Source organism: Daphnia pulicaria, chromosome 2 (assembly GCF_021234035.1).
Source record: "Daphnia pulicaria isolate SC F1-1A chromosome 2, SC_F0-13Bv2, whole genome shotgun sequence".
NCBI lineage: Eukaryota > Metazoa > Arthropoda > Branchiopoda > Diplostraca > Daphniidae > Daphnia > Daphnia pulicaria.
In genome coordinates this window covers 11,119,471-11,135,109 of record NC_060914.1, presented here as the reverse complement: position 1 = coordinate 11,135,109, position 15,639 = coordinate 11,119,471, and the positions used below count along the sequence as shown (strand labels likewise).

At 42.4% G+C, this 15,639-nt stretch overlaps 5 protein-coding genes across 6 annotated transcripts in view; 3 read left to right on the top strand and 2 right to left on the bottom strand.

Annotated features, from left to right (window-relative positions):
• LOC124326368 (speckle-type POZ protein-like) overlaps positions 1-15,639 on the top strand; it is a 315,941-nt gene that overhangs the window by 13,308 nt on the left and 286,994 nt on the right. The window lies entirely within an intron of this gene.
• Positions 12-3,199, bottom strand: LOC124326246. Its single transcript, XM_046784965.1, has 4 exons — positions 2,237-3,199; positions 1,306-2,173; positions 1,093-1,234; positions 12-1,034 (listed from the first exon to the last, which is right to left on the bottom strand). The coding sequence occupies exons 1-4, from the start codon at positions 2,372-2,374 to the stop codon at positions 968-970; spliced, it is 1,215 nt and encodes a 404-aa protein (XP_046640921.1). The 5' UTR covers positions 2,375-3,199; the 3' UTR covers positions 12-967.
• Positions 3,329-6,712, bottom strand: LOC124326084 (ATP-dependent RNA helicase DHX33-like). Its single transcript, XM_046784700.1, has 14 exons — positions 6,223-6,712; positions 6,026-6,158; positions 5,663-5,962; positions 5,419-5,603; positions 5,271-5,346; positions 5,009-5,202; positions 4,814-4,943; positions 4,708-4,750; positions 4,555-4,646; positions 4,326-4,480; positions 4,061-4,232; positions 3,785-3,985; positions 3,526-3,705; positions 3,329-3,434 (listed from the first exon to the last, which is right to left on the bottom strand). The coding sequence occupies exons 1-14, from the start codon at positions 6,471-6,473 to the stop codon at positions 3,396-3,398; spliced, it is 2,151 nt and encodes a 716-aa protein (XP_046640656.1). The 5' UTR covers positions 6,474-6,712; the 3' UTR covers positions 3,329-3,395.
• On the top strand, positions 7,909-9,385 carry LOC124326191 (integumentary mucin A.1-like). 2 transcript variants are annotated; one of them, XM_046784891.1, is made up of 3 exons: positions 7,909-8,916; positions 8,965-9,179; positions 9,247-9,385. In XM_046784891.1, the coding sequence occupies exons 1-3, from the start codon at positions 8,044-8,046 to the stop codon at positions 9,362-9,364; spliced, it is 1,206 nt and encodes a 401-aa protein (XP_046640847.1). In that variant the 5' UTR covers positions 7,909-8,043; the 3' UTR covers positions 9,365-9,385. The 2 variants fall into 2 exon arrangements, with proteins under 2 accessions (XP_046640847.1, XP_046640846.1); XM_046784890.1 differs by having other exon boundaries at positions 7,911-9,179.
• On the top strand, positions 14,370-15,636 carry LOC124326528. The gene is made up of 2 exons (XM_046785427.1): positions 14,370-14,981; positions 15,051-15,636. Exons 1-2 carry the CDS (start codon positions 14,503-14,505, stop codon positions 15,202-15,204), a joined length of 633 nt encoding a protein of 210 aa, XP_046641383.1. The 5' UTR covers positions 14,370-14,502; the 3' UTR covers positions 15,205-15,636.

The following is a 15,639-nucleotide window of genomic DNA, read 5'->3' as shown; positions in this document are numbered from 1 at the left end:
AAAGAACACACTTGTTTAGAAACTTGTTTATTTACAATTAACTAAGAAGAAGAGGGCTATTTTCTGGGCATTTCCACAGATTTCAGAATTACTAGCAATAATACCAACGGCCGGGCTGGTGAAAATCACAAATGTAACCAAATCAAGGAAAGTGTGTACTGTGTAGGGAAAGTACTGGCGCTACCAGAGGCCCGGAGGGAACTGGTAACCTGGTGACGTAAGTCGCATAGCACTATGACCCTTACGTTAGATCAATAGTTATCATGCTAGAGACTCAGTTCTAAACCGGAAGTAAGAAACAAATCAATCGTTTGGCGAAAAGGAATCGAATTTCACAATTTTGAAAGATGCGCTCTGTTTCTAAAATTATAAGTTTTTGACTACAACATTATCCTTCCTTAAAACATTATCCTCCCTTAAAGATATTCTTGCGGAAGCTGGATGCAGTCGGTTCTTTGCAAAATTCAAAACAAACTGATGTCAACAGCATCTAGTGGCCAATAATTGCAGAAAGGATGTTTTCGTCTGTTTCTTGGAAATGGAATTTTTGTAATTCCAAGTATTCCAAGTACATTTACCTTTTGTTGAGATCTCCAGATGACTGCGGCATCCGCATCGATTAAACTGTTGAATCGGAAAAGTGTGGGTAATTTCCTTTTTCTTCTCCTGCTGCATTTTAACATTTTCACACTACATATCCTTCAAATTGCCCATTTTCTTTTGTGGTTTACACGAGGTTGTTTGAGTATCGGTAGTAAAAACGCGCGTCTTTCCTTATTCCGCTCGGTTACAAGACGCTGAACGTGGACCCAAACGTACTCAATAATCAGGATTTATTAGAATGATATGATACACCAACCAACCCGTACACACGCGACAAGTTAACGAACATTACAACGTAACAGAACTCGACCGGTGTGTTTATGCGAACCGAAATACCTCCACCGTTATAGTATCCCTCCGTATTTTAGTTGGAACCAGATGTGGTCGTCGCTAGACGGACCAGGTAATTTACGGCATCATCCGCTTTACAACTTTCACAAAAAAAGAAAAGATCAGATTTATGTCACGAGAAAATGCTTATTTATATACCTTGGGAATATTTTATTGCAGTCGATTCCATTCCAGTCAAAAGGGGCGCGAATCAATTTGATCATAGCGGTAGATGGACTCAGCCAGCCAGTCGCCATTTTCAACACTACAGCGTTCATCTTTGCTATTGTTCCTGTTACTCCTGTCAATAAAATTCCCACATTCTCAATGCTACGACCAACGGAAGATATTAATTTCACTTGACAAATATACCTTCCAGAGATGCCCGGCTGTTGATTTCCGTGCAATAAGCAGACCAAATACAGTCTAAACCTTCGCCATTTGAATCCTTGGAAGCTTTCAGGATATTGTGAGCAGCCCAGAGGTAATCATCGGCCGAATCTTCACCGGCCGCGTTGTTGACTACATTTTCCACGTCCGTGTTGTTACTGGGTTCGGTGAAAAGCAAGTTCAAACTATTGTAAGTCCACGGTTGTAGTGCGCTGCTCATGCTTCGGCCTCTTTCTTCCATCAGGAGCGGATCGACGGGCTCCGATTGCAACTTCAAGAGTCGATCCATTTGGCGAAGAAGAAAGATGCTGAGACTCAAATAACTCAGCGTCACCCAGGAAGAGCGATCGGCGCTAATGGCATTCTCGTTGGCTTTCACGTGAGGATCTTCTTCTTGCAAGTCGACGCCAAAGATGCGGCTGACAGTGTTGAGTAGTTTGCTCATGTTGAAAGAATCGTGATCCCAGTTTCTGATAGACTCATCGACGGGCTGGTAAAAAAGATCCGAGCGTTCGTTGTTTCGATTCGCCGTTCGGCTCTGCTGCTGCACCAAGGCAGGGCCCCAAACTCGGGAGTCGGGTAGGTCGAAAAAGGATTTGGGCGTCGGGGTTAAATGCTGGCGTTGAGCCCACTGGCTAGATCCTTCGTTGGCTAATGTCGCCATAGTTTCAGAACGCTGAACTTTAGCCAAATGGTCCCCGGAAGATGAGGAAACATTGGGGTGGGTGATGGGCACAGGTTTTGACGTAGCGACACTGGCAATAATTCGAACAGTTTCCGGATGATCAGACGATCGACTGAAAATGAATCCTCTTCTATCTTTAATCGACATCACTGGTTCCGACGTCTCCTGTGTAAGCCAAACAACAAATTAAGTATCAAATGATGAAATAGAAAATTCGATTCAACTTACATTTTGTTTTTGAGAATGACTGAACCTGTCGAAAAATCCGCCGACGCCTGCCCAGATGCAAAATGCAATCAATGCAATCGAGGTAACAAGACCAGCCACCACGTAGGAAATCTGTTTCTTGTTCATAGTAGAAGTCATGTTGTTTTCTTTTTAACGATTTTGTCCGCGAGAACTTGTCGATTAAACGTCTGGCCAGTGGTCCGGCCGTAGAATAACTGAAAAATTCTCTTTCATCCTCTTCCGTTCCTACTTTCCGGCTTCTTTTTTTTTCTCTACCACTAGCCGGCAAGGTGTTGTGGTGAACGTTGTCTCTAATGGGTGTAATGACTGGTCTTCTGCTGCTTGGTTACGAACGGGAAATCAAGCGTGAACATAACAGGTTTCGCTGTCGACGACAACCGCAAAACGTCGTCAGCCTATAACATCCCTATCTCACGGAGAAAAGAACTAGTCGCCATCATCTGACACTTGCCTATACAAAGAAAAAGAGTCCGCCACTCAATTAGCAAAAAAAAGCGATTAGCAATCAAACTTGAGGAAACTTTACAGTTAAAACTTTTGGTGCATTAGAAAAACTAAAAATACATAACGGTCATTTCTCATTTACAGCTATAAATCTATCAAAGTTCTACTTACCCGGCTAGCACAAACGACGATCGCCCATAAACAACTGCGTTGCGGGCGGAACAACACGTCCGCGTAACAAAATGGTTTCGGGGGGGCTCGTAAAAGGTTCAGTTTGATGCATAACAAATAAACGCGCATGAGACAATAGAGCTCTTTAACGATGGATGTAATCCGGTTGAGGAGCCAACCCGATCGGGCGTCGATTCTTGGCGCAGATAGTGCAAAGACCTCTCGTAAAACGTACCTACCTAGCAACGGGCTGCGAGTCTTACCTTAACTTGTCGACATTGTGGTCGATATGCGGGGGAAAACAAGACGTTCCATAACGCATAACTCGACGCTTGGATGATTTCATCTTACTTCACCGACCAAAGATGGGAACTCCTCCGAAACAAAAAACCGCCAATCGTGGAATCGGGGGGGATTATTGAACCCTTGTCCGCCTAGGAATACACAACTGCAATATAATTTTCGTTAATGGATGTATTGGTATTCCCGATGTGGTTGAACAAAATAACAAGAACTCTGGCTATCATTTGCGATGCGGTCCGCTGACAGTCCCTCGAAACGTCTAAATGGAAAAGCAAAAATAATAATAAATAACCAGTCGTCATCCAATTGGAAACCAAGAAGATTTCGATCCGCCAACAATCTATTCTTACTTGGCGCAGCTGTAAAAGTGTGTCTTTGGGTAATTCCTCTATCCAGTCTTGATCGATAAGCGTCACTTGACGGACGTAACGTTTGCCAGTTTGAACGAGCTCGGTGAAGACGATGCAAGACGGTTTCGAGTGGAAGAGAACAGACGACGGATGGATAGCCACCGTTTGACGAGATCCAAGCTGTTGCAAAAGAAAAGAAAAACAAAGTCGTTAAATGGATGGAATGAGGAAAATAAAAAAAGAAGACAATAGTACGTACAGTGAGATAGTGTCCTTCGCGTTGGTACTCGGCGACCGAGAGAAAGAGACCGGATAAAAGGCATCGGCGGACCGGTTCCGTCTGTGGATTGCACGATTTCATCGGGATGTTCATCCGCTCGCACAACTCAGCCAACTGTTTCCGGACTTCGACGGCGTACAGCAAGTTCCGGTAATTGACGAAGTTCTCAAAACACCAATTCTGCCCGTGTTACAACGACACAAATGCAATCAGTGTTACAGTAAATCACAATTTAGTGGGTTCGTCAACACGTACTCGGTTCTGTTTAGCTGTTCTGAAAGCGCGGAAAATGTTCAACAGAGTCATATGGTCGCCCTCCGAGGAAGCGAATTTAGCACGGACGTTGTTGGCCTGTTCCCGTTGGGCAGTGGCGTTGATCATGATCGAATCGGCCGACAACAGCGCGACGATGCTCACAATTTCCTCCCTGCGATTAAAAGACACAAACACAACGACCGCAACCGGTCGATTTGATTGCTGAATCACTGGCACGGGAATCCAATCAAGCGGCAAAACTTACGTGCATCCGAGCTCTTTCGATGCCAATATCAGTTTGGTGAAGCGTGGATCAAGTGGGAAAGCTGCCATCTGTTGGCCCACTTCGGTTAAAACAGGTTTCTCTGTCGATTGAATCCCGCCCAGTAAGTGAAGTTCCCGCATGGCTCCTTCGATAAGCTGTGGAATCGATTAGATTCAATGAAATGCGTACACAATTCAATCTATTGTCCAAACATTTCAGGGAATCTTACCTCAGTTGGTGGTTTATCCATGAAATCAAAATTCAGCGGATCTTGCACGCCCAAGGCCAGAAGTTGAAGCACAACAGTTGTCAAACTGCAACCTAGAATTTTCAAAAATTCTGTCAATATCTTAGGTATCTCATTTTTACTGATGTATCTTACGTTGAATTTCAGGTATTGGATTTGGCGCCATTTTCTCAAAATCCTAATTGAATAAACCAACATTTTACAACAAATCACAAATATCAAATAACTTTTAAAAAGTTACATTTAATGTATAGGCACGATAGCAGAATCCGGCAGCTTGTCGACCAGCTCGACCAGCCCGTTGCCAAGCCTGAGCCTGGGCGATTTTTTGTATTCTAAGAATATCCATTCCAGTAGCGGGCATGTGAGTTCTGAATCATTGATAAACAGATTAAATGACAAAATCCAAGCATGATGATTGTGTTGCAGAAATTACCTGGCTTTGACGCGACCGCAGTCGATAACGTAACGTATACCATCAATCGTGACAGAAGTTTCAGCAATATTTGTACTGAGCACCACTTTTCTTGTGTTTGGCGGTGGGTTATTGAACGCCTCCATCTGCTGATTTTGCGGTAAGTTTGCAAACAGTGGGCAAACTTTTAAATTTGGATATTTGCCTTGCAGATCCTATAGTAAATATTTACCACTTGAATAAGCTGTTTACTTTTAAAATTTGTTTAGATTAAACTGTATACCTTGGCTATCGTACGAGCACTTTTGGCGAATGCTTCAATCTCTTCTTGGCCGGTCAAGAAGATTAGAATGTGATGACTAGGTAAACAAAAATCAAAAGAGAATTATAAACAGGATCATAGGACAATTTGAAAATAGATGTTTTCTTACTCAGCTGGTGCATCTTTATGAATTTGAAAGAGAGTCACCAATGAGCTAAAAAGATAGTCTTCTTGAGTTTGCTTGGCGTGAAAGACTTGGATAGGAAACTGTCGACCTTCCAGGTACACTACGGAAGCTTTATTGAAATAATGGCTGAAATGGTCAACATCCATAGTGGCAGACATGATCACAATCTAAGAAATGGAATTATGTTATGTCATTCAATGCTGATAAAGTTAAAAGGTAAACTCACTTTCAACTTATTGTTTCCTTGTTCTGCACGTCGTTTCTGGGCAGTTTTGACAACGCTGAACAACACATCTGTGTGAATGGTCCTTTCGTGAGCCTCATCAAGAATGATGACGCTATATCTCTTCAGGAGTGGATCCAGCATGGCCTCTCTGAGTAACATACCATCTGTCAAGAATTTGATTTTGGTTTTGAAGTTGGACATGTCTTCAAAGCGTACAGTGTATCCAACTGTTGTGCCAAGCTGAGCACCCATCTCTTGCGCTACCCTGGTGGCAAGAGTTATGGCAGCAACTCTTCTTGGCTGTAAAAGATTTTAACACTACAATTAAACTTTTCCCACATAAAATGGGTAGAATTAACAAACCTGAGTGACTGCAATAGTTCCATTCTCAGTCATTGCATGAGTGAAGATGTACTGGGGAATCTGTGTTGTTTTACCGCTTCCAGTTTCTCCAATAACGATTAAAGTTTGATGTTTCCTCAGTTCTTCAAGTAGCCTTTAAAAACAAACAAAAATGCATTAACAAAACACATTACAAAATTTTACTAAAGAAATATTACTTTTGGCGAACTGGGTAGATTGGTAAGGCCTGCCGTTGGGCCAACAAGTCCTCTCTAGAGTAGTGTGCTGGCATAGGTCGTTTATTGGGAGAGTTTGAATCCCGGCCTGGAGGTCTGTGGACATTACCATTAAACTTAACTATTTTGGGGAAGGAAGCTCCCGAATTCCCACTATTCTGAGCAGGACGTTTGCCGTGCGAACCGTTAGCACCGTCATTATTATTCTGTGACGAGGAGTCAGTCATTCTCATGTCAAAGTGTTTGTCCGAAAGTGTGCGGAACTCTACGACGGCAGCTCAATTTCCCACAATGAAAACAATTTGAATCGACAAGTATTTAATAAATCATGATTCACACTATCCCAAAAAAAGTAGTCAAAATTTGAATTAAAAAATAGAAAAATTGGAAACTTGTTTGATTTGTCAAGAACAAGACAACTGCACTCGTTGTCGATTCGTGCTAGTTCGTCTGCTGGGAAATAACGTGGGGGTAATTTGCTGCATTGCACAATTTCCAATAAAAGTCCACTCATCGTCAATTTCTTTTTTACAAAAAAAGAAATAATGCTTGATTGGCTTTTGTTAGTCTTCCCGAATTACCTATTTACGTATTCATCCGTTACGATGCCGGCCATTTCTCCAGTTGAGCATTCCAAAACGTCCCACTTGCCCAACAATGGAAAGAATTTCCCCCGAGTGCGGTGTTTTTCTAAAATAGAAGATACTAAAGATATGTATTTCCACCCATCAGAAAAAAGACGTTATTATCGGCGGCTGAAAAAAAAAAAACCGCTCCTTCACGTTTTCTGACAATAGTCTACGCCATAATAACGGCCTGCTAGACGTATTGATATAACGATTGTCATCTCGACAAACTGTGAAAAACTCGAAGCATGTGCCGACAAGAGAACTTCTTAGCTTTCCCCCTCCAAAACAACAGCAGGTAGACTGTTGAAACTTGAAAATAACTCCATCCCCAACTGAACCGTTTAAATTATAATTCAAACGGAAGAGAGATGTGTCTAAAAGATACTACAGCGGAGGAGGGGGGGGGGAAGAAGTTAAGACTCAAAACAAACGGGACATTTTGACGAAAGCGGGTTCTTCTTTTCTCTCGTCTTTTGTACTACGGTAATGGACGCGACCGTTATGTGTGCACGTCCAGCAGTTGATGACTCTATAAACATTTTCTGTGCATTTTTTAAACAAATTCCCCCCCCCCCCCTCGTCTTCCTGTTTGGTTTGACCCTGGTCATAATCTTTCAGTTCTTAAAGATACACCACAGCTGTTTTTTAAACAAATGTTTTATTTCTTTAGTTGCAGATGATACGTGTGTAAATGCCCTGCACTCTTGAATGGGTTCCAGTATGTACACAAAAGACGTGCAACCTGTCGGAACTAAAGACCGCATCCGCTGTTGCATATAGAGCTTCGCGCCCAGCTGATGTTGTTTTTCTTTCGGTTCTTCCACTTTCTGACGCAACCGTACAAAACATGTACCTACCTGTAGATGATTACCCTGACGGGGGAGGGGGGTTGCTCTTCGCCGCGGGACTCGGTCGTCCGTCTCTTTGAGCGATGGGCCAAACACACCGGCAGGCACGCTGTTCCGCCCATTTGACCGCCAGCGACGGAATGACGAGTTATTTTGTTTTTACCCTCTTCTTCTGCTTCTTCGCTGGCATGTTACCTGCACTAGGATATCCTTACATATATGACAGTAGCTCCGGCCTGGGAATCGCATCAGTTTATTGGGTGCTCGTAGACAAGTTGGACGAGTGGCAAGTCGCAAATCTAAAAGAAAACCTAAAAAAGACAAAAATGAAATTTCTGTTTATCGTCGTGTTGGCCAGTGTCCTGATTGTGGATCGCCACTCAACCGAGGCTCAAAACATCTTCTCCAATTTCTTTAATTTGTTCAGCAATTTGGGCAATTTCCAGCGCGTCAGTCGGCAGCAAACGTCGTCATCCGCCGGCGACGTCGTTGTCACCGTCACCAATGACGCCATCATCGAGACGTCGATTGTCGAGACGACGCTGACGGAAACTATGACCATGATCCTGACGGAATGGTCCACTTCGACAGTCAAGGAGGTCCAGTCCGTTCCGGTGGCGCCCATCACTTTCACCGAGTACCAAATGGAGACGCAGATCTGCACGACGACGGAATTCAGCATCGAGACCACCTCGGTAACGCTTCCGGCTTCCACAGTGACGACGACGGAGCTGCTGACGTCCATCGTCACGGAGATCCAGATGGAAACGGTCCAGCTGGAGCCTTCCGTCACGACCGTAACGACGACGGAGGTATCCATCACATCCATGACGACGACAGAGTCTCCGGTGACCACGACGGAAGTCATCCGCGAAACGGAAACCATTTCACTTGAGCCAATCACCGTGACGGCGATGGAGACGACAGTCTCGACGGCCACCGTCACGGAATCCATGACGGAACTGGTGACATCCATCGAAACAGCCACCGTTACACTTCCGGAAGTGACTGTGATGTCGACCATGACGGAGGTGATCACCACTTCGTCGATGACCACTGAAACCCTGTCCATCACGCTGCCCGTCGAGATTTGCACGTCCACTGTCGAAACCATCACGTTGCCCGTCGAAACGCTTTCCATCACTCTTCCGGCGGAGGTCAGCACAGTTACCGAAACGGCCACTCTTACGACGACGGAAATTTCCACACTAATCACAACTGAAATTTCCACTCAAATGACGACTGAAATTTCCACTCAAACGACGACTGAAATTTCCACTCAAACGACGACTGAAATTTCCACTCAAACGATCACTGAAATTTCCACGGAGATCGTCCCTACGACGGTGACAGAGACATCAGCTAATACTCAGACAGAGACGGCCGTTCCGGAAGCGGCTCCAGCCAAACGTCGCCGAAGTGTCCAGCTGGAAGATAAAAAAGCCAATCTAAAAATGGCTCCGTAAGTTTATTATTTTCAATCAAAGAATTCATTAAATAATTACCAGTAATTTGTTGGCTTTTTCCAGGTTAACTCCATCAGCTGTCACTGCCGTTCCTTACATCATTAAACGATCCATCGACATTGAATCGTCGTTCATGGAACAGCAGAGCAGACGCTCTCCGATGATCAAGATGGCATCGTAAAAATTCTAAAAAGACGCAACAATTCAAACAATTAACACTAACTTATTTTAATTTCAACTAACTAACACCAATTAATCAGTGTAAATCTCCCTTTAATTTATTCAAAAAACCAACAAACAAAAAATTCAATTCAATATAAAAACTTGAAAAAAATTTGTCGAAATTCAATTGGCAAAGCTCTGTAACTTATTTTGACTTTCTGACCATTCGCCCTAGAAAGAATTCCAGATTGCGCGCGCGCGCGCATATATTATTATCTTTTTACCTCAAATGTACGGAGAATTGTGCTGATTAGATTTGGATTGAAATTAGGTGAAATAGCGATCGTGGTCACGAAATCGGTCCGGGATTTCGGTGGAGAGAGGGGGAGGGTCTCTGTGATATAGTTTCGATAGAATTATTTTTATTATTATTATTATTATTATTTATTATTCCGTAGAAATTCCAGAATTATGTAACAAATATTTTATCCCAGTCGGAGAAAAGCGATTGACCGGCGGCGGAATTTTAAATGGCACGAACTTGTGTGGCGTCTGGGAGAAGCGGGAGAAAACACGGCGGCGCTTCCGCACTACGGAACGGAATGTAACTGTAAATCGGAAGGTGGCCAGTATTAACGAGAAAGAATTATTATTTTTCCCCTCTTTTTTTCCAGGCATTTAAAAACTTTTGGGTAAATAGTTGGTAATTGGGAAACAAGAATGACGCATTTCCTGTCGAAACAAACGTATAGAATAGTTAAACAAATTTAATGAGTTACGACCGAGCAATTATTCCGTTAGGAATTTCCGATGGAAGAATCAGCGGAGAAATATTTTTACCAGTGAAAAGAAAAATAGCTAATAATATGCAAAATTGGAGAGCACAACAAATTTATCCCGTCGTCGTGTAAAAAAAGAATGGGCTGGTTCACACAACGGGCGCACAGCCATTGTTGAATTATTTTAGTGGGCGATACGAGTAAAAATACATTTTCTTTTTTCAATAATAATTTGACTGAATTAAGTGTGAGAAAAGATATTTAAAATTTTTTGCATTTTTCCGTCATCCTGTCCAAATTTTCATTCGACAACATATGGCAAAATCTGTGTCGTCTGCTCGACTGATTAAATTTTTAAAAAAAGGTGCGATAATCAAAAGAATCAAAAGAAAAAAAGCTGTTATCGGTTAATTTGTTTCACAATTACCAAGTTGAAGATAATGGTGACACGACCGAAATACTTCTGATGCTATCACATCTACTGCTGTTACATCTAAAGGTGAAATATTAACAAGATTTTGATTTCCTGTACAGGCCATTTGTTCCTTTTGAAATAAATTTTGATTAATCAAAGAAACTCTTACAGGACATTTTCAAATTCCTAAATGTTCGTCGACAGTTTCAGCTTTTCTCTTTGAAGACTCAATTCGGGAAAGCAAATGGACCTAAGGTAATATTTCCTAGATCTTACAAGAGACTCAGTTCTATAAATAACCCATTTAAATAGGCAAACGCTTTTTCGAAAGGGAATTTGCAAGTGGAATCAGAGATCTGGAAAAAGAAGTTATAACGGGATCGCGCTAAATGGACGGAATTAAACGCTGACTCAAGCTGGATTATGTTTACCGCAGTAAATGATAATAACGATTTTGGTTCATTAAATTTGAAACTTATTTCATTTTACGGACCTACTACAGAATCGTTGAGTTATCGGCCCATCGCGAAAAAACGACCCCCAGGAAAAATGTTGAATAAATTTCAAAATTTGGATACACAAAGAAATTCTTGACCGTTCGTGTAAAATAAGATGAACTCGTTCACACAGGAGATTCGTTGAATTGTTTAGTGTGCGATCTCCGCCCAAAATTGATATGAATAAAAATTTTCTTTTTTAGATTTTATTGGACTGTGAATGGGAGAAGCTATTAAAGCAAATAGATTGGAAAAGAAAAAGAATCAAAATTCATATATATTTAGAAAGAAAATCTCACGATCGTCGGAGATATACGAGGCGTGACTGAATCACTTGGCCGACATCTTTTTAGCACTTCTTTTTTTAAAAAAATGGAGATTATTAAAATGTGCTTGGCTTGCTACCCCGACACGGCCGGTGACGTGTAAATCTGCTTTGACGGAAGAGCGTTCAACGGCCTGCCGGTCAAAAGAGCGTGAGTTGTGAGTTTCGAACCGGCCGGCCAGTGCAACTGAGAAGAAGATGAAGAGAGGAAACATAAAGTTGAACGACCGAAAATCTACACCTGCGACATACACTACAAGCTACAACGTCTACTAAATTATGGGCTGCGCAACACCATGTGGTCGCCGCTAACAACAATCAGACACCTGATGAAAATATACTGATACAACACCCAGTATAAAATGTCCAGATCCCCGCTGCTTTCATTCAAATTTTTACATATTTTTTAACACCAAGTCAATGAAATCCTTTTGTCCATTTCTTTTTCTTCCGTCATGGAATATTCGAATTCAAAATGATGGCCGGTGTTCCCGATTTCACAAAAGAGTCTCGGCTCACTAAACTGCGACAGGAGCAATAAGAGAAAAGACAATTTCGTGCCAAGTTTGTACATATCGACGCGAGGGGAAAATTTAGGTTAGCGCCAATATAAGACTGGCGGCCCCGATTAAAAACCGAGGGGCTTTCAACCGCAAAACTTTTTGTCTTCACTTTTTGATTCAACAGAATGTAACTCTACTGTACGATATATAGTGTGTAGTTATTAAAAATACTACTATAGTACCGTATAAATAGGTTGCCGGCCGCCGTTGTGGTGTGACAAGTCAAATTCGCGCGGGAAAGTCGGTCTACTTTGAATTTAATAGGTGGTCCTTTCACCAAATAAATCGGACGGGGGACTTGGTTAATGCGACACGTGAATAGCACTGGCATTACAACAGTCAAGCTTTTCAGTTTAAATTTGGGGAAAACTGTCAAATGAATTATGAACGGTTATATTTTTAGGCTAATTCATTTTTTGAAAGAATCAAACCAGGTGACCCTAAAAAAAAAAAGAAAATGAGCCGCCAATGACCGAGCATAACGCACATACAGGTGTGTATACCGTGAGTGACTTGGTAGAGAAAATGTTTGGCGAATTACAAATTTCCGCTTTCCACAAAAATTTTCTAATCGTTTTTCTCTCGATGGAAAACAATTCAAAAAATATTTCTCCCAGCTAAAAACGGACTCCTGAAAATACACGAAATTCCCAGTCCCGTTAGATTAAAAGACAAGGACTACGGAAAACAAATTAAAAGCAAAATAATACTGTACACACACACAGACAATAACAGTATTACTGTCCGGATGGCTAACATATCCTTACTGCCCATCTCGAGAGAGCTTTGGCTTATAAAATCTTATTCACATTCACTTCCCGGTGAAGAAAAAAAAAAAGATTTTACAACTATCGGATAATCCCGTCGTTTTCTCCGCGTAAAAGAAATATTTTTAATCACTTTCGATTGGAAATTTTAACGGTATAAAACATATTCACGGATGTTGACAAAAATTTCCCCACGAATCTCTTTCCCAATCATTACGAATTTGAACAAATATATTGGAATACGACAAACGGTTCAATTTTCTCAGTTTTCCTTTTCGATCGGGAGAAAAATCTGCTCTAATCGAATTAAAGTTAATCGCTAAAATTGATCATCGATTGGCTTTCCAACGAGCGATAAATGGCTCACAATTCCGGCCACCACTTTAATCTTTTAATAACCTCATTTCTCTTTTTTGATCAAAAAAGTTTAAGGGGGGCCCCCTTTTTAACTCCAACTGGGAGAAAACCTGCGGTCTCATTTAATTCCTTGTGTAGACGGTTGCTAGCGTGTCGTGAGCTGTCGTCGCCGGCGTTGCACACAAGAGTCAACAAACTAACAAGCGGCTATTCATCAAAGTCCTTTGGAGCCAAGTTGTTTGCATTTCGGCGGGAAATTTGAACTTTTTTGAATAGCAAATTGAATTAGTAAACATATCTTATTTTTAGTGGGTCAGTCGCTTAACAAGAAGATGGCCTACAATATCTACAATTTCATTAACTGTTTCTCTACCTGGCTCATACATATCAATTTTTCGACGTCCAGCGTCTCCGCAGGTACCGCAAAAAATGCCATCCTCCCAGTCGTGCTGATTGATTTCTAATCAAATAAAAATATGCCCACACACAACTGGAAGAGTTGCCTGGGTTTTTTCTTTTGCCAAATGTCGGAGGGATTCCAATAACCCAATAAGGCAGTCGAGCGAGATGTAATCCTTATTCTATATAGCGGCCTAAGTTGATAGTCGAGCGCACGGCCATCATTCACTTGGACGAGGGCCCATCTCATCATCACGTCTGGTCTACATCCACAGCCCGTTGAGAATTGATGATGAGAGAAACATTCCGGGATTCTGATCTACTACGACGACGGCCCACTCTGTGTGTGGATAACAATGAGGCCTTCTTCTTCTTTCTTCTCCACAATGAGATAAGAAAAATCGACGCAACGATGAGCTTCTTCTTGCTGCCCAGTCTAACGGGAAACGGGTATAAGAACATCTGAAAGAAAAGAAACTTTTAACTATTTGATACCGACCGCAGATATAAAGAAGAGAAAGAAGAAAGAGTCGCTATTTGTCCCCACAGCAGCAGCAGCCGACCACCACTACCACCTCCTCCTGGGTTCCGCATCCCAGATCGCGTCCAGATGGCACTTGTTTTTCAATTGGCGGCCAAGATGAGACCCACACACATGCAAGAGAGAGATTAGGGAGAAATTGTAGATACTCCGTCCCCATCCAGCAGCAGCAGCAGGAGGGGGGAGGAATTAAGAGAAACACCTTATAAGCATCCGGCCCCTGGGCCCAGCAGCACCGGGTGGGTGTACAGTATACCCAGTAAGATAGGGTGGGGTGGCGGTGGTTGGTTGACGCCTTCGACTTACTACTACACACACACAGCGGAGCTCAATGGAAGAGATATAAAGATAAGATCCGAGTGCGGCTAGTCAACCAAGTCCATTTGGTGTTGATCAGCCGTTCAGAGTGGCTCGACTTCGTCTCCGCTGCTGTCCCTACCGATTCCGCCCAGTTTTCCTGCGCACCGTGAACCAATTGTGTGAAATCATTGCTCACCTCATCCATCCTTCCATCATGAACAAGTGCTCGTTGTTGATGTTCGTTGTGATTTGCGCCCTGGCCGCACAGAGCGCAAGAGTTGCCGACGCCCAGTCGGCCAATTTCTTCAGCAATTTCTTCACCATCTTCCGCCGGGCCAGCCGGCCGGGCAGCAGTACCAAGCCCGGCAGCAGCAGTTCCAGCTCCAAGCAGCTGAGCGCCGCTTCCATCAATCAATGGAGTTCGTTGCCGGAAGTCAAAACCATCACCATGACGATGACGGAAACGGAAACGACAGAGATGTTGATCACGTCCACCATGTCGGAATTCTTCACTGTCACCGAGACCATCACCGAGCGGCTGATTGCCACTTCGACGTTGACCAGGAAGATGACGGCCACCGCCACTCAGGTCGTCACGTCTTGCCCCGACCAGGAAATCGGATTGAGGAGGATCAACTGGAAAGAGATCCCAAACAGGATCGAGGAGATTATGAAGCGATCCGGCGTTCCTGCGTGAGTTTTTTTAAATTTCTATTTGAGTTCCTTTTAAATTCATTCATTATAAGACGAATTTGAAAATAGATTGGAATATTCCGCCATTCCGGAAGGCCCTTACATCATTAAAGGACGTACTTTTGACATTGAATCGTCCATTGACGGTGACGAACAACAGCAACAGCCCGAGGGTGAATCCAATGAAACGCTAGTTGCTTCCGAAGATGAACCATCCGTCTAAATTTAAATCATTCACAAAATAATTCATTAATTAATTTAATCATACATTTTTTTAAAAGAGACAAGTCTTAACAAAAATTAAAGTACATATTTTATAACATTTCAACGTGCTACAAAACTCATCCACCTCCCTCGCTTCATCAGCCGCGGTCGCATTTATTTAAGTATTTGATATTTTTATCCCTTCTCCCATCCTAAATTAATTATTCGAAGAAAAAGAACGCTAAAAGAAAAATGGACAAAAATTCACGAAGAGATTTTTCGAATTCCCGTTCAATTGTGTGACTTTGTGTGTGTGTGTGAATATTATTATAAATATCTATTATATCTACAAGAAAAACCTGTTTTTTTTTTCGTTTCTGGCTTAGAGACTAGAGAAAAAATAGACCCGTTTGACTCTTTACTCGTCCAGGCGGAAAAAAAGTTTGATCGTGAA